Consider the following 26,990-nt stretch of genomic DNA (forward strand, 5'->3'; position numbering starts at 1 on the left):
GACTATTTTGATCAAACTTGCACCAGTTGAGTCGATTGAAGTGTAAAGAACCCACTCAATGATCTCCAACACTAAAGATTTGCTAGCGGCAATTTACTTTTAGTCAGCCTTCAGTAATAAATGACAATTGCTAACATAATCAAGAACTACTCGATTCAACACAGATCATGTTAGATTATAAATATATCTGCTAATTATACCTTTGTCTATCTCTTTCATTTCCCAGAATACACCGAAATGGTCAACAATTTGCAGATCGCCTTCGAGAAGGCCACGAAAAAGTATTTTGACTCGAATTCGTCTGACGAGGAGCAAACGTTGGAGTATCCGATATTCAAGGAGAAACCGTTCGCCAGCAACAGTAGCACCAGCGGTACTGGGAAAATCCAGGAATCAGCCGGGAGCGGCGCTAGTACAAGTAACAATAATAACAATAACAACAGTCACAATAAATCTTCAAAGGAGAACAAAAGCGGCAATAGTAAGAAGAGTAGCAACAGTAATAGTAATAGTAGTAATAGTGGTAAGACGGGAAGTGGCACTGCAAAGGACGGTAAAAGTGTCGCGTCGGTGCAGCCAAAGAGTGTCGCTAGTGGTAATAGTAGTAGTACTAGTAGCAAGACGGATGGAAAATCGAAGGATACCAAAAAAGAGAAAAGTGAGGTCAGTGACGATAGTTTCAAGAAAAAACAGAGTAGTGGGGATGGGAGTAGTGCAAAGAAGGGCAAATCGAATGTACAGTCGGATCCAAAACCTTGCCCAGAAGAATCGAATTCGAAAGGATTGAAACGAAAGCGCAAAGATAAAGATAAAAATGGTAAAACAAAGACAAAGAAAATGAAAACGAGTGACAGTGATGATAGGCATAATGAAGACAGTGAACATGACCAAAATGAAGAGAACAAAAAAGGTGTGAAAAGTGCAAAAGAAGATCATGATTTTCATGACCGATTTCGGACATCGGATCGGAATGAGGAAGCAAAAAAATCCAGTTCAAAGTTGAAACGCAAAGAAGAGAAGGCGAAAAACAAAGGTAAAATAAAAAAGTCTAAAACCGTTGGTAAAATGGATAAAAGAGGAGAAACGGAGAAAAGAGGCAGACAAAAGTCACGGTCTCGTTCGCGATCGTCTACCAGATCAAAAACTGCGAGTCCGATTTCCGGTATGCCAAGTTCATCTCCCAATCCGTTTATAACTCCCAAAAAAAAAAGCAAACGGGAAGAACTGTCACCATTAAAAACGAAACACAATAAAAAAGCACGAAAGAAGGATCACTCTTCGGATAGAGATGCTGTAAAAAACAGCAAAAAACCTGTCAGACACCCGGACACTTCGCTTAGCTCCATTTCGCCATCTCCAGTGAAAAGAAAGGGTAGAAGTGGAGTGGAGAAGCTCAAACAAGAGCCATCAGAGGATAGTATTGCCGTTGCAAATGTGCAAAATGAAAGAAAAGAACGCAATTTGGCAGATATTGATAATACTAAAATATTGGAGAAAAAAAGTGGTTACATTAGCGGCGATAGTGCCAATGAACTATCAGTTGGAGAAGATAATAAAAAAGAAAAGAAACTCAAGAAAGGCTTAATAAAAATTGAAAAATCTAAAGGGAAAAATAAAAACGATGAAAAACAGAAAAAGAATAAATTAAAGGGAAAATCAAAAAAATCCAAACCCAAAAATGTTGAAACACCTTCTCTAGTTGGATCCAGCAACGATGATGAACTAGAAGAACCAGTGATGGACGATAAGAACAAGAAATCTTTAGAGAAGGAAAACATAAGTGCCTCAAAGAAACAGCCGAAGGATTTTTCTAAGTACACAACACTTCCCAGGGATAGAAGCTCGTCTAGGAGTTTCTCACGATCTCCCAGTCCTCTGCCTTCGATTAGGGATGATTATTCTTCTTTCTCGGACCATTCTATCGATTTTGATGACGTTAATGACGTTACGATGCAGACAAAGCAACTTCTCAGTCGACCGATTACACCCGATATCAAGGACAAATACGATCTCATAAAGCAACGGCGTCGGAATCAGGCTTCGGTGTCCCAACCAAATTCCTCAATTTCACCCGTTGGGGAAAAGCCGTTGAAATCGAAGCATAAAACTCACGAGACCAACAAAAAGAAAACAAAAACGATTCAACCTCTTGATACTAGCGCAAGTGCCTCAACAATTGCTCTCAAAGAATCAGTTAAACCAAACGAAAAAGAGCGTATCACTTCTAAAGAAACGACCAAGAGTAATAAAAAGCGAGATCATTCTAGTGAACTTCCCACTGATACTCCAGCCGTGGAGTCACCTCCGAAATGGAGCGAATCGGAGCCACAAGTATCGTCGGTTGAGAAACAACGTTCTTCGTACAAAGGGGAAAAGATGGAAAAACCAAAAGAAACCGAAAAGAAAGTTGGCCGCAGTGACGAGTATGATTTCGTGGACGATTTGCCGCCGGCGGCATCCATCGCACCGAGTATTATCGCACCGATTGCTTCACCGATTGAAAAGGATGTCAAACTTATGAAACCCAAAGGTGACAGCAGTAAGAAATCTAATCAAAAATCAAACAAGACAAACCACAACTCCTCATCCCGAGTCAATGCCGGGTTGGCGAACAAACAACCGAAAGCTTCCGGAGCAAACATGGAAGCACTAGAGCTGGAAACCGAGCAAACACTGAAAGACATCAATAAATGGCTTGAAAATACTCCACGATTCTCGGAGTACAGTTCGGCCAGTAATTCGCCATCTCGATACATAATGGACGACTTAGATGCGGTAACGGCTAAGATTGATGCGGCCGATTTTCGCAAACCGATACCGTTGTCTCAGCTGCCGGAGGAAACCGAGAAGCCAATCATTCCATCTCCTCAGTCAGTAGCTCCTCCACCTCTGACGGTGCTTCCAACACCGGCTGCTTCGATGGTTATGTCCCCAAAGCGAATGACGCCTCCGATTTCGAAGGAACAGGTTAAACTCAAGCAACCGAAAGAAACCCTCACAGAAAGTAACCCAATAAAGGAATCAGTAAATAACGTAAATAACACTCCTTCCGCACGAACGCAACTTCCACAACCACAACATCCACCATTGACAAACACTATACCCCAGTTTCATCAACCGGTTCCACCACCTGTCGAGCGAACACTGCTGGGACCTCCTCCAATAATCCCTCCACACTCTCAGAAAAAAGAACCCAAGGAAACTAAGCGAAAAAGCCTAAAGGAAAAACTAAGTCAGCTTGGATCGCGCAAACGAGAAACGGTCCAACACCGTACAAATATCGATCGCCTGCAACCAGGCAAATCCAAAGGCAATCTAATTAGTAGCATTCAGAATCTCAACAAACCGGAGGAGATGTTTCCATTGGGCGGAGCTGGTGTCTCTGGAAGCACAAGCGCTGGTCTCGGAGGTACCAAACTTAAAGAGGTTAAAAATTCTTTGATTGTAAAAACAGACGAATCCAAACCGAAACTAAGCTTAGGTACGGTGCTGAATACGGCTGAAGGTTTCGGTCTGGGGCAACAGCACGAGTTCGCGGATGAGAAAAAAGATCATTCTGTTAAGGAGTGTGAAGATAAGGAAGACGAAAAGGAAACTGAATCATTGAATAGTTCGAAAGATGACAGTGGACAGTCAGACAAACTCTTGATTCACGACGATTTGAAAGCAGCTAAAACGGAACTAATGTCCAAAACGGATCCGAGCAAAATAGTGGAATCTCCCGAAAAAGTTATCAAAGCTGTGACAAAGTCTGATAAACCGTCAGCGACACCAAATTTGAGTGCTTGGTTCAAAGCCTTTGGAGGTGCTCCGAAGAAACCTAAAAAGACGGAAGAAGGAGATGAGTCGGCGAGTAAAATTTCACCAAATGATGGTGTCAAGGCAACTGAGAACACTCCTCCATCAGATGTACCGATTGTGCCAAGTCTGGAAAGTCCCAGCTACCCTTCGTTGCCTGCTCCGAGACAGAGGAAAGCTAGCACTGGAAGTACCGTGTCCGAACGATCGTCGTACAGTCAAGATCCGGACAGTCCACGGATAGGAATCGATGAAAGGATAGGTGGTTACCCAGCTCCATATCCGAGTCCGATGGGTGCTTCGCCCGTAATGACTTCTCCAAAACTAGACGACACTCAAAAGAGTCCATATCCCATGAATGGAGCAATTAAGGTCGGCTTCTACCAGGACACCACTACCAAAAGCAGCCCGGAGAAAAGCTGTAGCCCCAGAGATTTACCATCACCATATCCACAATACTCTCAACATTTGTACACTGCTAATTCCGGAATAAGTGGCAATAATTTGTACGGAAACTATGCTTACGGTGCGAACAGTGCTACGGCCAACAATCCTATGGATAACTTCAAAAACTATGATCAGTACAAACAACCTGCTTCACAGGAATCTGATTACAATTCCTCGATGAGTCCTAGTACAAATCCCAACTCACCGTACCACAACCAACAATCGTCGCCTTACCAACAGCAGCCAAATTCACCCTACCAGGGGCAACAAAATCAGAACTACAACCAACCCATTCCTTCTCCGGCCTCCTCCGGGCCGCTCTCTCCGTACAGCAACACTTCGCTAGCACCTCAGTCATCAGTACAACAAAGTCCGGCCCAATCCGTTAGTGGTCATTCGCCTTTCAATCCATCGCCGACGTCGCCTTATCAAACACCTCAACATCCATCTCAGAACCAACAACCACAGACTCAGAAACCTAACCAGCCTCAGCAAACGCAACAGCATTCGTCGAAACCAAATACTCCAATCCACCAGAGTCCAAATTCACCGTTCTCTCAGTCGAATCACAGTTCACCGTACTCACAACAGGATCCAAATTCGCCGTACTCGCAGGGCCAGCTTTAACCGTTCCAACCGATGTCTCCGAAACCGCAACAATCAGCCGGAACGACAAACAACAGTTTACAGCTTGCACCGCCTATCATCACCCCTCAACAGGCGGCAGCAGCAGCCGGTGTTACTTTGCCAGAATCACCGGTGAATAACCTATCACTGTCGACACAGCAAACCTCCCCCCAGCAACAACCACAGCAAGTTCAACCACCAACTGGATCTCAGCTGTCTCACCAGCAATCTCAGCTCGGTAGCCAAGTTAATACTCAGCCAAACTGGAATCAGCACCAGACGTACAATCAATACCCTGCAACAGCAGTCCCAGTCCCAGCGGACAGTTCAGCTATTGGTATGGGTTCAAATCTTCCGGCTCCCGCTCACATGCATCACCAATCGCAACCGCTGTCACAACCTCAACAACAACAGCAACCGCAACCAGCACATCACAATACCCAGCAGATGCAGACTCATTTACTACCACCACAAACGCAGCAGCATCCACCACAACAACAACAGCCGCACCAACTACAACCACTGCATCCACAACAAACGTCCGCATGTACACAACAGAGTCTTCAACATCAAAATCTGAATAATCTTACTCCAGCTCATAGTCAGTCGAGCGTCCAACAGCAGCATAGTCATCTGAGCAACCTGCTGAGTAACAACCCATACGCATCTAACTATGGGCGACAGGCGTACGAATCAACGGTTCCCATATCGCAGAGTCATTCACAAGACGGAATCAGTGGCAACAAAAATCAACCCACCAAAGTACCTGAACTGATTAATTTGGGTTACAACAATAGCAGTAGCAATGAAAACAGTACCAGCAACAAAAATCAACCTCTGCAACAACAGCAGCAGCAGCAGCAACAACAACAGGATATACCTATGAATATGGGAAGTAAGGCAATAGAAAGTACCAAGGATAAAGACCTTGCCAAGCAACAGCAAATGTTTGAACTAATGGGAGCGATGGGCTACGGTAATCCAATGGACATTTCGATCAGTAAGAGCAAGGCATTTGATATGTTCAATCGAGCAGCTACAATGACATTCCCAAGAGGGTTTCCTCCATCGGCTGGTGGTGGTGGTTCAGGACAGATTCAGCAAGATTCCGGGAAAAGCTCATATCCAGGGTCCAACTCATCGGGCTATGACCAAATGCAGACAAATACAAACAAAGCACGCGATATGAGTGGAACCAATGTCTATGGCATCCCCCAGCAACAGTCCCATCAACAACAGCCAAAGACAAACCAGAACGATCTACTTTCTGCTGGAAATCTACGAGGAAATACAGCCGGATATGATCAGCGACCCTCTGGCAATGTCACAGCACAGCAGCAACAACACAACAACATTGATCTCAGTACCAGTTACAAATCATTCGGTGGGCAGTCCACCCTCATGGATCCGGCATTGCGTAATTTGGCCTCCCTATCATCACTATATCAAGCGGACGAAAGATTGCTAGGTTCTGGATCCACAACTGCTGGATATTACGACAAGGCAATGCCTCCTGCAGCTCATATGTTCGGCAAAAGTCTTCCCGCTGAATCGTCTTCCACGGTTGGATCAGTTGCTTCCACTTCGGCACTTCAGCAGATGTTCAACACATCGATGGCAACGACAATGGCCTACAATGCTGCTGCTCGAGATCAACAGTCCAGCTATGGAACAAACTACCTTCAACGAAATGATCTACTCAGTCAGGGACAGAAAGTTCCACTGAACATACCGTCTGTACCGAATCCAACTATTCCTTCTGAACCATCTAAACCAAAACGTGGCAGAAAGAAGAAGGAAACGCAAGACATGTTACAACAGCAGCAATCACAGATACAGCATCAACAGCAAGCCCATCAACAACATCAGCAGCAGCAGCAACAGCCGAATGCGGCACATCAAGGTTTTCAGTCGTACTCCGGTCTTAAAACGTCACACCCATCCAGTTCTTCCAGTAATCACCCAGTGGCATCGTCGAGTACGCCCGGAAATGTCACCACCAATTCGAATTCGGAACCTTCGGCCATCTCCCTTAAAACAGCAAACGTCGTTCCGGGAAGCGCATTCAATTTTGGTCCAGGGCCAACGGGGCTCAGTCTTCCGTCGAGTCTTTACAGTGACAATTCTCCCTATCTGGATGAATTCCGCCAGAATCCAAATCCGTACCCGTACCTTCCATCTAGTCATCCCCGAGGACCATCTGTGTCTTCCAGTGGTCCATCGGACGGATCGGACAAAGTGGGTAATCCCACAGCTCCAACGGCGTCAGCGGCAGTGGCAGCGGCCGCAGCAGCTGCTACTGTAGTCCACCAACCTCCTCCTGCTGCTTCCCCATACCATCAATTTCTTTCGCACCCATCATCCCGACCGTCGCCATATCAGTTCATGAACCAGCTGGATCCCCTTCACCAGCAATACATTCGCCAAGAGGAACTGCGTGCTCAGATGATGCTAAATCAAAGTCTCGGTTTGGGTGCTCCCGGTGCGCATGGACCACCTCCGGGAGCTTACGGTCAACCAGGTGCTTATCATCCAGCTTTGGGTATCCACAAGCCGTACGATGCCATGAACTCGATGAATCGACCTCCCTGGCTATAACAGCAACAGGAAGTCGCCGGCGTGACACCGGTGGTGGTGGATGATCCCCACCGGACAACGGTGGCTGGTGACATATCGGTGGCAAGCACCGAACGCGAACCTGCCATCGTCGGTAGTGGCGATGCGGGGACACGGGACGAATCCGTCGCGTGGGACGGCCGGAGGAATCAAAATCACAACTTCTAGGCTCTTCTAGATTGTAATGTTATTTCGTAAATGTTGATTTTAATACAGTGATTTTATTTTATTTTTTTATTAGAGTTTGTTTTAAACGGGAATACGCGTTCTTAGGGTAGTTGTGGATAAGATATTGTTATCCATGAGAAGAAAAAAAAAGTGTTTTTAAAACCATAAACGGATCAAGAGATTGTACTACTTTTAACGTAAACCATTAGAATCTAGACCAGTTCTATATAGCATAGAACATTTTTCGTTATGGAAAATAATTTTGTTTTCTGGTTAAAACGATCTACCAAACATGAAATCACCAAAAAATATGTGCTCGTTCCGTTCATTGAATAATGTTGGATTCAGGAAGTTGTATTCATTTTACACTTTCGTTTTTTGTGATATGCAAACCGAGTTGCGCCAAAATTTCGTCAATATTCATTAAATTATTTCGCAATATGCTGTTCTTTTAATGTTCATGCTTTCATTAGAAATTTCGGGTTGATCGATTGTAGTTAAATAAAAAATTACAAATTTTCGGAATAATTTAAAACAAAGAAAATCCGTCATATAGTTTGGTGGTTTTGTGTGGGGCTGCTGAATAATGTTTTCGTAATGTGAGTGTGCAATATCCAGCGAACGTTACATATGCAGAGGTATTTGGTTTTCCCGTAACAAATGTCATGCAGAAGTCGTTCGGATTAATTTCCTTTTCGTGGGAGTAAATATCGAAGTATACCTTAGTACCTTAGTGTAGTTTCTTTAATTGTAAGAATACCGGCATATTATATCGCACGTGAGAAAAAAAAATCCGTTGTCGATCCATGTTAAACATTTGTTGTCCCATTTGCTGAGCCTTGATTCCACAAAGTGGTAATTACAGCGAGGAACATATTGATAGTGAGTCATTGTTTGGATAGTGACGAATACAGAATTAATCAGCATAATACGAACTGCAGTATGAGTGCAGTATACCAACACCTCTCTCAGCTCTTTAGTGTTTGTTAGATGTTGTATTTTTGTATTGTTTTTTGTTCACAAGCAATCGTATCTAAAACCTATTCAGCACTTATTTTAATGTAAGTTGTGAAAGTTGTACATTGTGTTTCGGTAGATTAGCAATTAGTGTTGTTTCTTCTCCTGCTTTTAGTACACCTAAACCAAATGAGATTAGACCAAGAGAAAATTATCAGATATAGCGGTTTCAAATCATAAGTCTAAATATGGCAAGTCATTTTTCCATCTTTCCCAAAGCCGTGTTTTCTTTCTATTTCCAAACCTTCTGTGGACACCACGAGTAATACTTTACCTGAAAAAAAATAACACGATAGCCTAGTACGATTTTCTCTCTAGAGCAGAACGAACGCTTCAAGTGAACACCAGAAGTTTATCCACACGAAAAGCAAAAATGAAAAACAACCAATATGAGTATTTCGCGTAGGATTCCCTCTCTAATGCCTTAAATGTGAACCAATGAAAACCGTTGTAGACAGACACCACAACAGGAAACATATATCATTCACTGATGGTAGATTATAGGATGACTACAAATACAAACCTTCGTTTGGGTGCATCTCAAATAAATCAAGAGCTGTAACGTAGTTGCAAATCGTTCTATTTCACTTCCCATCGCTCTGAGCGTACTAGACGTTCCAATCAGACGTATCTAAACATGTTTAGTAATTTTGTAAATAATGAATAGTGTAAGCCAAATGTCTTTAAACAGAATCAAAATATTGTAAGCTTGTAAATATTGAAATCAAGATGCATAAATAAGTTTAGAACAAGATACGCTCTACTAACCAGGAACCCAAGTTTAATGTTTGGTCTTTTTAGGATCGTACAATGCATGTAGGATTATTTGTTTTGATAGTGAAAATAAGGAACAAAAACATACAAAAATGTTTACTATGTAATACACGATAAGATTGAAAATATTAAGGTAAATATAGGAAACAGAATTTATGTTTACAAACTTTGGGTAATAAAATCATGTTGATTAATAATATGTTAGCGGAGTAAAAAAATTAAATCATATATACAATAACCAATTTAGTTTTATATACTACAAACCTTTACTATGAAGGTAAAGTAAAAATATATTATAACCGAGAAGAATAATGTTAAAATAAAATAATGTGTGACAGTAGTAGAAAAAATATACAAAGTAAACTGTGAATGAGACATGTGTAAAATTACAAAAAAAAATATGGAGTAAATATATTTAAAAATAAATTGTTTGACATTCATGGTTGATTACATATCCCTCAGATCCAGTTTGCTTATCTCGATTGTACTGGTTCCAAATGTATGGCAGAGGAGAGTCAAGTTTGGGTCATCGTTTTCTTAGTATTGTCATCTCATTGATTGCCGATATTCTGCCAGTGCGTGGCTTACCCTAAACATTATCGTCTGGACGGCAATTTGGTAATTTCATACATTTGCACTTCATAACTACGATTTGGACGATGTTTTAGAATCCATCACCGTCCGTCAAGATGACCATAATATCATCCCTATTCTATATTTCGATCGAATGCGAAATTTTGTATTCTGTGTGATCCAGTTCGAGTTTTCAATCAAATTACAGAATGCAACTTCATTAGATTCTATGAATGATTCGATGAAATTTTTTTAAAGTGCTACTGTGACGAGCCATGCGCAAATGATGAGCAGATATAGAAATTTCCGGTGAATATGGCGGGTGGGTGCTCTCCGCCATAGATGATACGCAGTGTAAAGTTCTTACAGGGAATTCGGTTGAATAAAAGTACGTAGACATTCGTCGTCAGCTGTACAAGAGCTGGCCCCGCTAGCTGGTTTATTCATCTGACTCATCTTTAACAATTTTAAAGAGTAGGTTCGGCACCCTAGCAGGTCATAACACGCAGCACCTTTTTTTCGAATACACTCAGGTCGCGTTTATCCTCGACCAGCATATTAGTCCAGATATCATGGCCATAGAGAACAACATGTCTAATGAGCGTTTTGTAGCTGATCAATTTCCTTTTTGGAGTCCAAATTATGCACGATTTCATGATAAAATTCGTCCTTTGTATTCTCTGTTGGTATCAATGTTGGCGGTCACGCAGCTTATCCCAATCACACGAATTCGCCAACGTCCTCCCCAAGGGAAGCTGATCATTTCGCCGAAAGTCGTTTCACCGAATAGGTCATTTCACCGAAAGTCGTTCCGCCGAAAAGGCCATTTCGCCGAAAGGGTCATTTTGCCGAATTGAACATTTCACCGAAAAGGTAATTTCGAATACATCATATTATTATTTTTTGTGTTATCATGTCGTCTGAATAAGCCACATAACCGCCGAGACGACGCCAGCTGAGTTGGCCGCCGACCCGCCGTCGGAAGCGGCGGCCTCTTGCATACAAACCTGTAACAGCCTCGTTCGGACCTAACTAAAGCAAAGAAACCTAGCTTTGAGTAGACCAGGCACTACTCAAAGCTAGGTTTCTTTGCTTTAGCTAGGTCCGAACGAGCGGTAGCGAGGTCGGACAGCACACGAACCAGAACGATGTGGCGAAGCCGCATTAGATATTTTTTTCATTTTCACTCAGTAAACGGAAAATACCACACACTTGTTTGGTAGATACACCTGGCGTTAACGCTATCATCTTTCATTTGTCTTTATTTTAAATCAATCCCAATTACGATATTAGAACAATTGCAGGATTCGGCGAAATGGCTTCCGGCGAAACGGCTTTCGGTGAAATGGCATTCGGCGAAATGACCCTGATCCCTCCCCAAGCAACCTGAAGTTCAATAATTACTTAAAACATCCATTTTCTTGCTGCTCAAAAGTACACGCGGAACTTTTGAGAACTTGAAAGTACAGAACAAGCTCCGCGTGAACTTTCTCGTTGCGGACTGAGGCCAGTAGGTCGCGTAAAACCACGTGGCTCGCTGTGCGTATTACATTAAATTTCTCTCCATGCTCTCTCGCAAATGTGTAAAATGACTCTCGATGTGGCCGGGTGGCCAAGAAAATTTTGATATTTTCGGTTACAAGTTTGACTACATCACATAAAATCCAATCAAGCTACCGCTTGTTTGGCAGCCTTGCTGAGCCGATTTTATTTTTCTCTCATGTTTCGTTACGTTACCAGGATACAAGAGCAGAAAAAATGGTGCCGCCATAGAAATGGACTTACCTTTACAAAAATAACATCCACTTCATTTTTATCGCGACAACATAAAATAATAAAAACATATTATGCACTAATCGCATCTAAACTAAATTATCTAGACATTGTCTGGATAGATTTTTAATCCATGCTTTTGAAGGCGAGATATTCAATGAACAAGTTAAAAATTGCCGTTTTCAGCTATGCAATTCTTCCTTCAGAAAAAAGACTTTCCCGACCGCTAAAGTCAATGAATCATTCTGAAATTTTCACAGAATGATCTAATCTAATTTTCTAAGAGATTGTCAGTTGGGTTTTTTGATATTCGTAACAGATTCTGAGAAAATCAGATTTGAAGCATAAAAATAGCCCTCTAAATCACCCTAAAACATACTGGCCTCAGCCCTTAAGTAAACACGTGGTATATTTTGACAGTTTGAAGTACAGAACAAGTCCCGCGTTAACTCTCTCGCTGCAAGAATGTATTCTAGAAATAGCTTAGAAGTTCGTTCGGTTGCGTTGCGCGAACTTTCAAGTGTGGGTGGATTAAGTAATTAAAAAACCGGATACTTGGAATTCTATTCATGAACTTAGTGAACTACTTACCCAACTTTGTCCCTTTTATCCTAAATTTTGATTAGTTGGGTCGATACCGTCGCCATCTATCAATATTAGTAGTGGAAGGTGTAGCGTTTCTTATCTAGAGCTTATTTCTCTCATGTTTTTTTTTTATTTTCGTTGCATTTATATCCAATCAGTCACGTACCCAGAGGGGGGGCCCGAGAGGCCCGGGCCCCTCCCGAAATCAAAAACAGATATATATTTATTTAGAAAGTCTAAGACATGTGTTGCAGAAATAACAAGACAGTAAATGGAAATGTAACAGTTCCAGTGGAAAAGTTTAAAGTGTCTGTTAAAAACACCCGTAAAAGGCCCACCGAGAATTAGGTATAAAAGCAATCTTCTGTAACATTATTCATTTATCTTTGGGCCCCTCCCGAAACGAAATCCTGAATACGGGCCTGTATCCAATCCAATTCGCTTCACTTCGGCTTTCAGTCCGATGCATGTGTTCATCATCATCTAATTATTACGTATCAGACTTTCGAAAGATCGGTCCACTTTTAAAGAAAGATTAAATAAGAGACATGAGAGTCCATCACTTTGCCGTAGCTTTCTCTAAGTCTCGAGTTCTTTCGAAGCAAAAGTTCATCATACTAACCAATTGTGTAAGTTTATCCGGATAACCGCATATGTGCATAATCTGCCATAACTGAGCTTGATCGGGGGTTTCGTATGTTGCTTAGATGTTCTTGTTACCATTATCTTTTCCGCAAAGACGAAAACAACGAAGAAGTATATAAACATAAATAAAAGTTTGTTGGTGCTAAATCTCTGTGATTTGTTGAAACAATGTTGATTTTTATATGTTTGATGACAAATGTGATATCGTTTTGAAACGTGCGGTGCCAAATTGTAATACTGACTTTCACAATCGATGATGTGTTGTATTTTACTTCATTTTGTTCACTTTGCCCTCACTGACTTGCTAGCTTTGAAGTCCTCAAAGGACCGAGATATTGGTTACGATAGCACTGGCTAGAGCGCCTAATTGTAGCCACCTGGCTGGCCAATCCGACTCCAACTTTTTGCTGCTTCGACTATGGCTGAGCTGCACATGCACACAACTGCAGTATTTATAGCAGTTACAATTATATACAACGTAAAATTTTTCACTTATTGCAAGTATATAAAAATGATGTACCTATAAGTAAATTTCCAATGTCTTATAAAAGAAGGAGTAGATTTCGAATAGCAATTGGCCCGATCTCAAGTGTCATAGTGAAAGTTCTGACATCTGTCAAAGACATTGCATTATTATATTTGGGCAATTCTTTCGGCGTAATAAGATTATTCGAGCAAAATCATCATATCAACGGGAACCATCCGAAATGCGTGTCATAGAAATGGTATAAATACCCGAAGTCGGTTTTGGTTTACAACCACTTTTTTAGATTACTGAACGGGACTCCGAAATTAGGTGGAAAGTACTTTGAACTAGATAGTTTTGTGATTTTGTGTATTTAAAATATGGAACAAAATTACGATATTTATAAAATAATTATCATAAAGCAAATCAAGGCAAAGCCTTGGTATTACATTCCAGAATTTGGAATTTGAATTTCTGTTTCAACTGACTTCGCAGCCGATTCAAAGTGCACAGTGCATTGATTATCATAAAACGTGATCAATAAAATTCATTCAAACATTTTGATGAATTTCATAAGACTATCTTATGAATATCCAAAGTGAAAGTCTTGAAAAATTTCCCCTGTATATCATAAGATAAACTTATGAAATACATTTATAATCCTTATGTCTCAAAGTCATAATTCGTTCTTATGACTTTCGAGAAATCATTTTGCCTGAGTGTATATAATAGATTCACAAAATCAAACAACATGAATTATAACTCACTTTTATGTTGTTTCCATTTCATGCTGAAGCTAGCCCAGTTTTTAACCTTAACGACTGTCATCAACAGGGCCGCCAAGAGATTGCAATATTAGGGGCCCCTTTACATAAGAATAAACCCTTGCCTTGACTTGTTATCAGTTTTTCTGAAATTATTTCTCCAAATTAATTGTAAAAGTTGATTGGCACATTGTCGCAAAGTTGATTTACCGGTAGCGACACCTGCCAATGAAAAATGGAACCAAGAAAAGGAAGATTCTTTCGGAAATTTTCATATCGGCAGTAGTGATTTGCAACATTTTATCGTTTATTCAATAGTACAAATAGATAGATTACTACTACTTTTTTTAGTGTAAGCTACGATTAAACATGGAAAATCTTCAGAAATGTGTGAAATTGGGTAAGGTTAGGTTTTATCGGATCAACTTTTTTTTTTAACAGAAACTAGTGTAATGTTGATTTCTCGAGTACTAGAATGTATAGCGATCGAGTACTATTTATTTTGGATACTTTATTTGTTATTTCCAGGCATTTGAAAAATGGTATCAAACCAAGTTTAATTCTTTGGTTTATTGCTCTATTCTTAATAAACGGTAGATTTCGCACAATGAACTAAGATCAACATTACCACCGCAGAATAAAAACTTTTTCTTCAACTTCCACTATGATTTTTCAAATGAATTTGCCCGTTTTCAAAAGAAATCGTTGAAAAGGTCGAGTAATTAGAAATTTTCCTACCGATTTGACAGCTCTTGCTGAAAGTATCATCTCTAAACAAGCAGCGCCTCTACATTTCAGTTTTGCGACAATTTGCCAATTACTAAACGCTTGTTTTAAGCAGCCCTTACACGTGACAATATTATTGTCAATCCAAAGTATTGTCAATACCGTCAATCCAATTGACTTGGTAACTTGAGTCCACATTTTTCGAGAAAATCAAGTGTTTGGAGCTTCAAATATTGCAAATGAACATTGAAATATTGAGAGATGAGTTCATTGCACATATTTGGCAGTTTCCTCTCTGGAGAGAAAGTATTGTTGGATTGATGAGCAGTTTTGATTTTTTGACAATATTTTCGTCAATCCAATGAAGTTTCCATTACACGATCAAAAGTATTGTCAATACTCCTTGTATTGACAATAATATTGTCTCGTGTAAGGGCAGCTTTAGATAATTCGAAAATTTTAAAAATTCATCTGGCATCCCTGATAAAGTGAGAGAGCGACAAACACGATGCATCACTTGTTTGTTGCATAATAACCTTTAGTTGTGAAAATCGTAGCAATTGAAGTCACATTAGTTGTAAGAGAGATGCCATTGAGTGTATGTTCTTAATGGTTTGTTTTGTAGTTCGTCTCGCAATGCATGCCGGGAACTTGCATTCTTTCATGAGCAAAAGTATTAGAGTTTACTTCAGTTTTGAATGATTACGCGTTTGTGCGAAGTAGAATATTCCAGTTATATTCCGGAACGAAACATATTTTAACTTACGTCTCGAGTGCGCTCAGTTTTGTATGTTTGAAAGATCAATAAAACATTCAACAATTGAATTTACATCATTCATGCCGAATAGCGAGTTGGCACAAATTTCTGTGATACTGATTCGATTGAAAAGGTAGTGAAACCGAAAAACACCGGCTCGAGGCAAGGACAAAATATATACTTGCAATAAGATGGGTAAAATTGAGATTAACAGGAAGCTACTGCCGATGAAGGCACACTACTTCCTCTTTAACGCAGGTAATTATCGCACTCGTTTGTTTCGTAAATATTTGGATAAACAGATTTTTTGGTTAACAAAAAGATTGTGTTGAGATGGTTACAACGAAGAGAAATCGGAACGACCGGTTTCTCAACGACGTGATACATAAGGGAAGATAGGGTTACAAAATTTTATAAAACTTTTCGGATCAAAAAGTTTTGAATATGGAAAATCAAAGAATTAAATTTTTTGGTTACACTTTAAATACAAAATATGAGAGAGCAACGGTCAATGACATTGTAAAATTGACTTAAATTTTATTTTTTATGTTTCGACTTTGACTCATAATGAACTGCCACGCCATTCAGTAGTTCAATACTGACTGTTCCGAAATTATGACGATTGCGTGCAAAAATGAGAAAAATATGCACTAAATTTTCTCGAATCAATTTCCATGAATTGAAAATTACATGAAAGCATTTAGGATATTTTGCGAAAATCCTAAATTTTAATGGACTCCGTTCCGGAATGAGTCCGGGTTGGCGGTTCAATGCATAGGGCACTGGTCGTACAAGCTCAAAACTAATTTTTCTTGTATATTTGCTAGATAGAAGTGAAAAAGTCAATTTTTTTCTCCACAGCAGTGTCAAAGCCTAAAATTTTTCAGGGTGATTAAATCAGTGGCTTTTTCACAAGTTTTACTTTTAATGTTTCATTTATTCATCAGTTTCTCGTTGGGTATTGATATTAAGATTGAGCTAAGCTGGGATTCGTTTTACCGAGAAAACTAATGAAATGGAAGCATGTATCAAACAATCAAACACAAACGTAAAAATAGTTTATGGTTTAAGTTTCGCCTCCAAAGATTGTAGTCTTTTATTTAGCTATTTATACAGCTGTACAGCGTGCAAATGTCTGCTTGTATACTTTAGCTTTATCTCTTTTGTCATCTTGCCGCTAGCTGTGACTGTGACCAAAAGTGACTGAGAATAAGCGATAAGATACGAACTGTAGTTAATCAATTTAATGTTTTTGAACTGAGATAGAGACCAATACATTTAGTTGCAAAGCTCGGAAAAGGGCATTCATTCATCCGTTTTAAGTTGATCAGCCATACGAGAGATAATCCATCTTTCAAATCATTTAGGGGATTGGTACCTCATGTGTACCGTTTTGTGCTAAAATGCACATGACTAGTTTTTATTTTTACGTTTCGCATTCAGCTCATCAGTGCGTCAGCAGTTTATGTTGAACTACTAACGCCACCTAACGGTTCAACATAAACCATCTTTCAAAGCTTTTCATCCATACCCGATAGTATTGTAAATTGTTTTACTAGGCGACAGACTTTGGATAAACCTTTCTGAAATGTAATATTTCATACTGTCCTAATTTCCAAAGCTTTAGGTAACTATGGATTCCTGCAGAATCGCCACCCGTCAAAATGATAACGCAGCAAAATAGAACAACGAAGCGGTGGGATGCAATATGATAAGCTACGAAGGCACATATTTGTCTACCGAGCATTGGTAGCTATCCGTTTCTGATTACTGACAAGCAGAACAAGTGCTGGACATACTATAATCAATTTACTTTGCAACTTTGTCTGTTGAACACAGCAGTTCGATTCGAAATGTATCGACAGCAGCGATACATATGTACTTTCCCCTTCGGTGAATGGAAAAAAAGGTTACCATAAATTGATGATCATACTTCGGATGGCATGTAGCAAAAATTATGATGTTACGTTAGATACAACACGAGATATTCACGATCAAAAACTTATTACTCTCTCAGAGGGTTAATTTTGAAAAGGCGCTCAATAGTTAAGTAAGTCGTATTCACGACAAAAAGGGAAAAATATGCACTCCATTATAGTTTCGTGAAAAAATTTTGAATTTTTTTCTAGTTCCGACTTTTAATTCCGGAATTATAGGGCGGAAAATGAAGAAATGTCATCCTTCTAGTTTAGACCTTCATTCTTGTTTACGGCCGTATGCAATACGCTCGAAAGTATGTCAAATTCGTATTACCGTTTACGTTCGAATTAATCACACTTTCCAACATCGTACATGTCTAAGAACAACGCCAATCCTAACTTTAAACCATCAGTTATGGTACAGACTTGAGTTGTAATGAAAAATGTTTGATAGCATTTGTTATTTGATTTGTTTTTCCGCTGATTTTGTATCATCGTGTTGGTTGAAGTCCGTATCGACTATTCAATGAACACATATTTTCGAACGAATGCAAACAAGTCATTCTTGTTCATTTAGGAGTTTTTGCCATGTTTTCGATAGTTTACAAATTTATTACATTGATAAAATCATGCATTTATTATAAAATAAAGCATGTTTACCCATGGTGTATTTTCCATAACTTGATGCGTGAGAACTTGGAAGCACAAATTCGCCAGAAAAAAAAACAAACATTTTACTATGACTGCTATGTTTTCTAAATGTTTTATTAAAAAAAAAACAAATTTATCATTTGATTTCAAATCACCTTTACATTCGAAAAGAAATTTGTCGGAACTCGAACTGTATTCGAACGATTGATTCGCAACATTAAACTGACGAATCCAAACCACGGCATTTCGTCTGTAAATGATAATTGGACTTTGCATTTCTTCGAATGATGTTCGAATACGAATTGTTAGAACCTAAACTGGCGTAAACAAGAATGAGGATGATTGTCAGTTGTTGGCAAAATAAACCAAGTTAGTTGCCAAATTCGGCCAAAACAGTACTGAATTATGTTTTCGGATTATGGGGAGTAGATTTATCTTGAACTCTTTGTCCAACACGACCCGTGTGAAGCTGTTCACCCGGAAGCGTGCTTTCTCAGAGGTTTCTCAACCAATATCGAAAAGCTTAGGCTCGTTTAAAAGCTCGAAATAATCGTATAAGTGACGTAACCGACAAAGCGCGTGGCTAAATGATTTCTTCAATCGATTTAGACAATCGCAGGCTCGTTTTGGAAGCTACACGCGGAGAAAAAATATTGTGAAAGTAATTAAATATGGATTTCAAGCAACGATTTATTTGATGGAAATAGTTACAAAAGAAAACTAGATTTTTTATAGTAGTCGCTTGAAACTATATAACTGGTAATCATGAAGGAGAGCTGTAGTAAGTAAACTAAAAAAGGGTATTCAATGTGAAATTTATTCGAAGAAAGACGATACTTCTTGACAAATACAGATACTACTTTCACATCAAAATAGATTATAAGGTTATTTTAAGGTAGAGGGAGTGTAACAAGTGGCCCAACTATGGGAAGCATGAAGTGAAATTGATGGGTTTTTTCGATGAAATGGTACTTCTTGACGAGTACAGCATATTTCAAGCAACCAAGTGAGAATCACAAAAATATTCACAAGAGGGAGGGGGAATAAGCATTCTTAACAAAGAGAGGTAACATTGGTCTGAATTGATGAAGAAATCATACAATCAATGTGCGTTTTACCTTTCTCTATAGAAAAGTATTAGAATTGCTGGAAAAACCGATTTTCGAACGGAGCCTCGCAGACCCATAGTGTTATTTACCATTCGACTCAGTTCGACGAGATCGGAAAATGTCTGTGTGTGTGCACTTTTCGAAGACATTTTCACGGCTCAATTTTCTCAGAGACGGCTGAACCAATTTAAAAAAGCTCGTTTAAAAGCTACTGTCGAGCCATTGATAAAGTTCAAAGATCAAATGGGTGTGACTTCTGGTTCCAGATATATGATGATATAAGTGACGTAACCGACAAAACGCGTTGTTTTTTATCGCGCAAGTTTCTACATTTTGTTGATTATTTCATAAACTATTTCGAGTCTGTTTGTATCATAACATCATTTCTATTCAAATTTAACTATTGGTTGAACTAATGGACGCAGTTGGAGTCAGAACGAAGTCTTAAAAGGATCAATTATTAAATTGAAACTCCAATTGTCTTTATGAAATGATAAAGAAGTTTCATGTAAGAAAGGTCACGACAAGCATGAATGTCTCGAACTGGGACATTGGATAGTCTACTTTGAGTACACAAGGAATTTATTAGTTGAAATCTGACATCACGATACTCCACGCATGTCCAAACGATCAATATACCGATAACTTTCGCCACAAGCACATTGATTAGTCTCGGAGAGTCCAATTCGAAGGAGATGTGCTGCTAACGTGTAGTGATTGGACATGAGTCTAGACATCACACAAATGAATTCTCTACTCATATCCAGTTCCCTGAACCATGGCTTTGTCGATATTTTAAGAATAATTGAATGCATCCACCGACCAAGATCATCTGTATCCCAAGAAGCCTGCCAGTGTTCTTTGGCGAGATGCGCTATAGAATTCGTTGAAAGCAATCGGTCGCTCATAAATTTCATCCTCAATAGCACCACATTTGGCTAAAATATCGGCTCTTTCATTGCCAGGAATGCAGCAGTTAGCCAGGACCCAAACTATAGTGATTAGATAATTATTGTTCAATATGTCGTTCAGGCACTGTTTTATTTTGCTCAAGAAAAACGGTTCATTCTTGCCATGTTTGAGCGAATGGTTTCAATTGCGCTCAGACTATCTGTGAAGAGGAAATAATGGTTTGGAGATAAGGTGACGATTACACTCAAGCTATAATGAACTGCTGCTAACTCTGCCAAATAAACAGATGCAGATTCTTGAAGCCTAATGATACCAAAACATAATTGTTAAACATACCAAATCCAGTAGCCTCTTCAATTCGTGATCCGTCCGTGTAAAATATTTTCTCAGAGTCAATATGCCTGAACTTACTTGTAAATATTTTTGGGATTTCCAACGAGCGTTGGTGTTCCGGATTCCACGCACTTCGCGCTGCATGGATGTATCGAAAAATAAAGTTGAGTCAGGGACATTTAGGAGGCTGACTCGGATAGGAATATATCTTGAAGGGTTGATTTCCTGTGACATATGGTTAAAATATACTGTCATTAATCTTGTTTGAGATTGAAGCACGACTAGCCTTTCGAAGTTATTAATAACCAGGGAATTCACATATTATTACAGTCGCGATGAAGGCTCCCAAAAAGGATCTTTCAATGGAAGGACTCTCGCCAGAACTTCAAGACTCATTGTATGTGTCGAATGCATGCAGCCTAAAGCAATTCGCAAACAACGATACTGAATTCGCTCAAGTTTGATAATATGCGAGTTTGCAGCGGAACGAAAGGAAACGCATCCATATTCCATCACAGAAAGTATCGTTGTCTGATACAATTTCTTTAGGTCTTCCGGATGAGCACCCCACCAAGATCCTGTTATTGCTCGAAGGAAATTTACCACATGCACTTGGAATTAAACCACACCACAAATATCCAGAAGTTATTCTGCATCAAATAATTTATTAAAAAGAAAACGTGTTATGAAATGTCATGCGGTTTCTAATATTATTAACTATCAGCACATACTTTTGGATTGTTGAAAAGCTCCACGAAATAGAGAGGAGCAAATAAAATTTCAATTATGTAATGTATACAAATGCTCTGCTCATTCACGGGTGAAAAAAAGTAGGAAATAAAACTGATACGGTTATTTGAACAGTAAACTTTGTTGTATCATTTTCGTTTGGCTAGACCAAAACTTTGATTGAACAACTTTGTTGTTCTTGAGGGGAGAAATTGGCTTGAAACAATCATATTCTTAGCTTCAAAATTAACATAAATTGAATCTACTAAAGATCTACTGTTTTGTTATTTTTAATTTTTTTTTGGCCGTCCCTCCAAAAATTGTAACACAAAGGTTCTTATGTATCAATTTGATAAATAACATCGGAGCATACTGCATTCTTACCAAAAACAACTGTTACAATATTTGTTTTTCTTTTCTACTTATGTAGGATTTGATACAGGTGGATAAATTGTAATAATTTTTTGAGGACAGTTAATAAATAAAACCGATTAAGCTTGAAGGGGCTGGGGTCCACTAGGAGATTGTTAGTACCTATTAGCTCTCTCCGGACAGTACCAGCCTAGATGCCGTGTGGAATCCGGCGGAAAAAAATGAACCAAGAATAGATCCACTGGGTTCCTGCTTCCATGTCGTAAAAGGCGACAATTTCAGGAGTTTCTTTTCCTTTCAGTTATCAGATAATTAATGTTATATTTCTGATTACTCTATTTTACTAAATTATCGCTTCATTCAACCTATCAATTTCCGTCCAGCTTCGGAGAAAACTTTTATTTAGAATGTTTTCTTCTTCCATGTTTTTGATTGTCTTTCAGGATTATAAATTGAATGATAAAAATATGATAAAAATCAACTATTGCGCAAATCCGTTGATATTACAAAGTTAATAACAGAGATAACATATATCGGTATATTGAATGCATAGTAAAAAAATACTTTATATTAATATTTCAAACAATAAATGTATATTTTTATCGGTAGCCGGCTGCCCAGATCAACCAATATAACCAATTGATAATTATAATAAATAATAAAAATAATAAATCGGAAATAATAAAGAATCAAGACGCGTGTGACATCTGTTGACCTTTATTTGGAGATTTAAAATGATTTTATAACAACTGTTTAGAATATGTCAATGCAATGAATCAGCTATTTTGCCTTAATCCTATTCACTCGTTTATTTTGTATCAAGTAATTTCATATATAAAAAATAGGGAAGTTTTTATTCTTTACGCTGTAGTATTGCAAATTTTTCTTCAGATTCCTCGAATAAGAGCTGTGAATCAAGACTTCCCGGGATTTCAATATAGGATATTGTTGAAACGTTCACTCGGGAAGTCTGTGAGTTTAGTGGTACATCCGAGCATTTTGAAACCGGAACATACTGAGTCGCGCGCGAATAATACCAATACTGAAATTTTTACTAACAAATATCCTTCTCCTGTGACACTTGCGGAGTGCGCAGTAGTATTAGTATATACGGCCTCTAGTAACAACAAGTGTTTGTCTAACATCCCTTCCCATTCCTTAGACGATCTACGTTTCGGGCCTGGCCGGCGCCGGTACTGATCAATGAATTCTGGGATTACCAGAAGATGTACATTGAAGGATGATTTACCAGTCCCAGGTCGGATCATCTAGAAATTCTCTGTGCAATTTCAGCTAATCCCGATCAGTAACGGAGTAGCAACCAGGGGTGGTCGCTCAAGCTCAAACCCGATTTAGCTTAAATTTTACATAGAAACTTTTGTAGTAATTTCAGCTCTAATTTTCATATAACCGGTGACGGAATAGATGTAAAATTTAAAAAAATTTATCAAGGATTATTGTACCAATAGTCAACCAATTACTCAAGCCACTGTGTCATATTTTGTAAATTACTCGTTCTAAAATTAATAGATTGCAATAAGATCGGCTCCAAATTTTTTTCTATCGACTCTAAGGAATTGCTTCCCAACAAAACCAGCGTGAAAAATGTAACGGACATCTGTTCTAATGACGTACACAACATCTTCTGATGAACCAGTGCTTTGAACAAGGATAGTAGATCTCACTTTCACTAATGTTTTTAGTTATGAAACTGATGAATCGGGTTACTTTGACTCTGAATAAGACTCCACCTATCTTTCCTTTTCTGCATCATATCAGGTGCCTCAAGGACGTTTCATCGGACTTTCTTTGCTGATCGGTTTATAATAACCGATTTGTTTACTTCATCTCTACTTTGCAGGAACTGCACCAGTGGTACCTTTCATGCCAACGTTAGTAAGACAGCTGGGATTTTCGACGGTCATCGTAGGGACAATCTATACCGTACTACCGATCGTTGGCTTGCTGGTTAAGCCTTTATTCGGAGTCATCGCTGATCGGTTTCAACGACAGAAATTGTTGTTTTTAATATTTCAAGTTAGTTGATGAAATTGATGTTATATTTGCTGGTATGTAATGTATTCGGGTTTTCTTTCTTTTCAGATTCTCACCGCAATTCCGTTCTTTTTAATCATGTTCATCCCAGCAATACCTCAAGAGTCCACCGTTTCGTTTCACTGTCACGAAGGAGCCTCGGACCTGCGGTACTGTCCCCCAACTGGTTCCCAGTTGGACAATTGTCTCACCGATCGGATAGTGGGTGATCAATCTGCTAACGATACCCTTCGCTGCCAGCTGGAGTGCCGTACGCAACCGTGGATGTGGGAAACCGTGTGCAAGTACTGGAAGGTTACGGAATACTGCGACGAGGGCAACATTCCTTCGGACGAACTACTAAGACTGACTGGATTGATTCCAAAGAATCATATAAATCTTTTGGATGGCTGTTTATTTTTCCTACTGAAAGGAGCCGAACTGAACGATAGCCACGTACCGCTGTACTGTCCAGCCAATACTACTGACTTCAGAACTAGCTGCCAGGTGAAATGCGACAGCACAGAAATCAACGAAGCTATCACACACTCCAAGATAGCGGACAGCGAAGCCAAGGGATTGTATCAATTCTGGTTGTTGTTTCTATTTTTGATTCTCAGCTGGGCCGGTATGGCCGTCGTCGTCAGCGTCGGTGATGCCATCTGTTTCGATGTGCTCGGTGATCGTCCGCATTTGTACGGCAATCAACGGCTATGGGGTTCAATCGGTTGGGGTACATTTTCGCTGCTGGCTGGCTTTCTGGTCGATCAATTTTCCCATGGAAAAAGCACTAAAGACTATACGGTAGTTTTCTATATGACGGTTATCATCATCGGTTTTGATATTCTGGTATCTTCTAAGCTTAAGGTAGGATAATCCGATCCGATCCGGCGAACGCCACGTGTGTACATGATGTCCTTCTTCCGTTACAGCATTCTCAAACAAGACTGTCTACCAATATCGTTAAGGATATCGGTAAAATTTTTGCCTCATATAGAGTAGTTATATTTTTCTGCTGGTGTATATTAGTCGGGTTTGGAACGGCAATGATTTGGAACTTTCTATTCTGGCACTTAGAGGATTTGGCCAGTCTTCAACAAGGGTGAGTAAGTTCAATGACAATGCTTACCGTTTAATTTCAATTCCGCAATTTCTATCCAGATGTGATCATACCGCGTGGATAAAAACGCTGGAAGGAATCGTTATGTCTATCCAGTGTTTTGGCGGAGAGCTTCCGTTTTTCTTCCTGTCTGGATGGATTCTTAAGAAGATTGGCCATATACACACCATGAGTGTGGTTCTGCTAGGATTTGGAATTCGTTTTCTGCTCTACTCTTCACTCGTTGATCCCTGGTGGGTTATACCGATTGAGTTCATGAATGGCATTACGTTCGGACTTTTCTACGCCACAATGGCATCGTACGCTAGCATAGTGGCACCGTCTGGCACTGAAGCAACAATGCAGGTCCGGTACCGATCGATGTATTTGTGAACGCTCATTATTGAATAGTCCTGTTCCTGTTTTTTTTAGGGTTTGGTTGGAGCCATTTTCGAAGGTGTTGGAGTGTCTCTCGGTAGTCTGCTAGCCGGCAACCTATTTCAGAAAGTAGGCGGCAGTCAAACGTTCCGTCTGTTCGGAATTGCTGCGCTGGTTTTGTGCGTTCTGCACGTGGCCATCCAACTACTGGTGGATCGGATCGAATCGAGGGGTAAGCAAATTGACGAAAGAGTGGTAAATGATTCTATATTGAACCAGTCGCCCCATGGCGATAGTAATGGCATCGCAAAAGGTCGCGTGGTTGTAAAAACCGATTCGGCTCTGTCGACTGCGACCGTACAAGAAGTGCTAGAAGACGATGAGGATGAAGAACTTAACCAACAACACCGAAATGTTCCTGAAAACAAGACCAACGAAAGTAGCATGGAGGGTGGAGGATTTCATGATGTCAGTTTAACGAAAAGCTAGGAGATAGGGCATTTTTCATAGATTGACTATTTTGTTAGTAACTGACACAAAGAATCTTCAATTATTAAGAGATTTGGCACAAAGGCGCTTGTACAAAGTAAAGAGGAATACCTATTAAATTAAAATTACTGACGCATTTGAGTTTGTTAGAATCGGAGGGCGAAACAAAACTGTTCAGTTATCAGTAAAACGTAATTACTCTAATTGCCATTATACTATTTTAGAAAAAGAACTGGACGTTTTACGTTACAATTAATTGCTCAAACTTTATAGTTAATAATATCACAATCGTGTTCGCAAATGAGATCCGAAAAGCGGCAATGCCGTTAATTTCCAAATCGTGAACCATTTTAGCTACATTAAATGATAACTCTGTTGATTCTAGACAAATATTTTTCTATCCACCGTTACATTTTCTCACAATAGAAAGAAAAGTTCTAATCAATCTGCTGAAAGAAAAGTTCTAATCAATCTGCTGATTGCCGTCACTTTGCGTAGAACAGTAAATCGCCAATGAATGACATTTTCGTGGAGATAAAAGTGAGCTAATTGATTGAACACTCAACTACTAACACTTTGTAAAGCTTTTTGATCTGAAATCAAACAACCTGCAAAACGTGTATGGACGAACTGAAGTGAAACGAAAGGCTTGGGGCAAACGTAATGCGTGTAGTAGCGTATCTCTTGTAATGAAAAAGTAAGCAAAGCCGTGTTGTTAAATATCTAAATATTAACCTGCTAGAATTCCGGATGCAATAACGCATGACTGCACGTTAGGCTAAATCAACTGATTGATAGAATCGTTGGTATAGTTCAAAATTAAATTAAGTAGTTTTTTTAAAACAATTGACATACAATTGGAAGTAGCGCAGTAGATAGATAGATTGTACACGTGCAAAGCATGGCTTGTCTGAGTTGAAAACACAAACGACATGATGGAAAAATTCAAACAGTAATATTTTCTTTTCTAGGGTCTTCCCGAGGCTACCGGTCACCCGTTGATGCTTTGAATCATATGGACGACGATCAACTAATTGTTCGTCGGGACGGACGGTGATTGGCAGTCATCTTGGATGCAGAGGCAGAGGACGGTTCCATAGTACGATGTTAAATAGGATCAAACTTTATTGATATGCGAAGAATAGTTTTAAAATATATTAAAATCACTACCGTTAAGGTAAATAAAATATCATGATTCGTTTGGTCTTTCTATCTAGTTGTTCTAAGAC

General features: G+C 39.4%; 2 protein-coding genes across 3 annotated transcripts in view; both read left to right on the forward strand.

The window, feature by feature from the left end:
* LOC131439506 (uncharacterized) overlaps window positions 1-9,873 on the forward strand; it is a 31,810-nt gene extending 21,937 nt beyond the window's left edge. Inside the window, 1 exon segment of the mRNA XM_058610608.1 lies at window positions 227-9,873. Within this exon segment, the coding sequence (XP_058466591.1) occupies window positions 227-7,470 (7,244 nt within the window). The 3' untranslated portion in view covers window positions 7,471-9,873.
* A 5,649-nt stretch (window positions 9,874-15,522) lies between these two features.
* Window positions 15,523-26,987, forward strand: LOC131436440 (major facilitator superfamily domain-containing protein 6-A). Of its 2 annotated transcripts, none has more exons than XM_058605161.1 (7): window positions 15,523-15,994; window positions 23,623-23,798; window positions 23,865-24,662; window positions 24,728-24,897; window positions 24,957-25,260; window positions 25,327-25,504; window positions 26,733-26,987. In XM_058605161.1, the coding sequence occupies exons 1-7, from the start codon at window positions 15,928-15,930 to the stop codon at window positions 26,816-26,818; spliced, it is 1,779 nt and encodes a 592-aa protein (XP_058461144.1). In that variant the 5' UTR covers window positions 15,523-15,927; the 3' UTR covers window positions 26,819-26,987. The 2 variants fall into 2 exon arrangements, 1 of the variants encoding a protein (XP_058461144.1); XR_009230623.1 differs by having other exon boundaries at window positions 15,524-15,994; window positions 25,327-26,458.
* Window positions 26,988-26,990: the final 3 nt, after the last annotated feature.

Source organism: Malaya genurostris, chromosome 3 (genome assembly GCF_030247185.1).
Source record: "Malaya genurostris strain Urasoe2022 chromosome 3, Malgen_1.1, whole genome shotgun sequence".
NCBI classification, from domain to species: domain Eukaryota; kingdom Metazoa; phylum Arthropoda; class Insecta; order Diptera; family Culicidae; genus Malaya; species Malaya genurostris.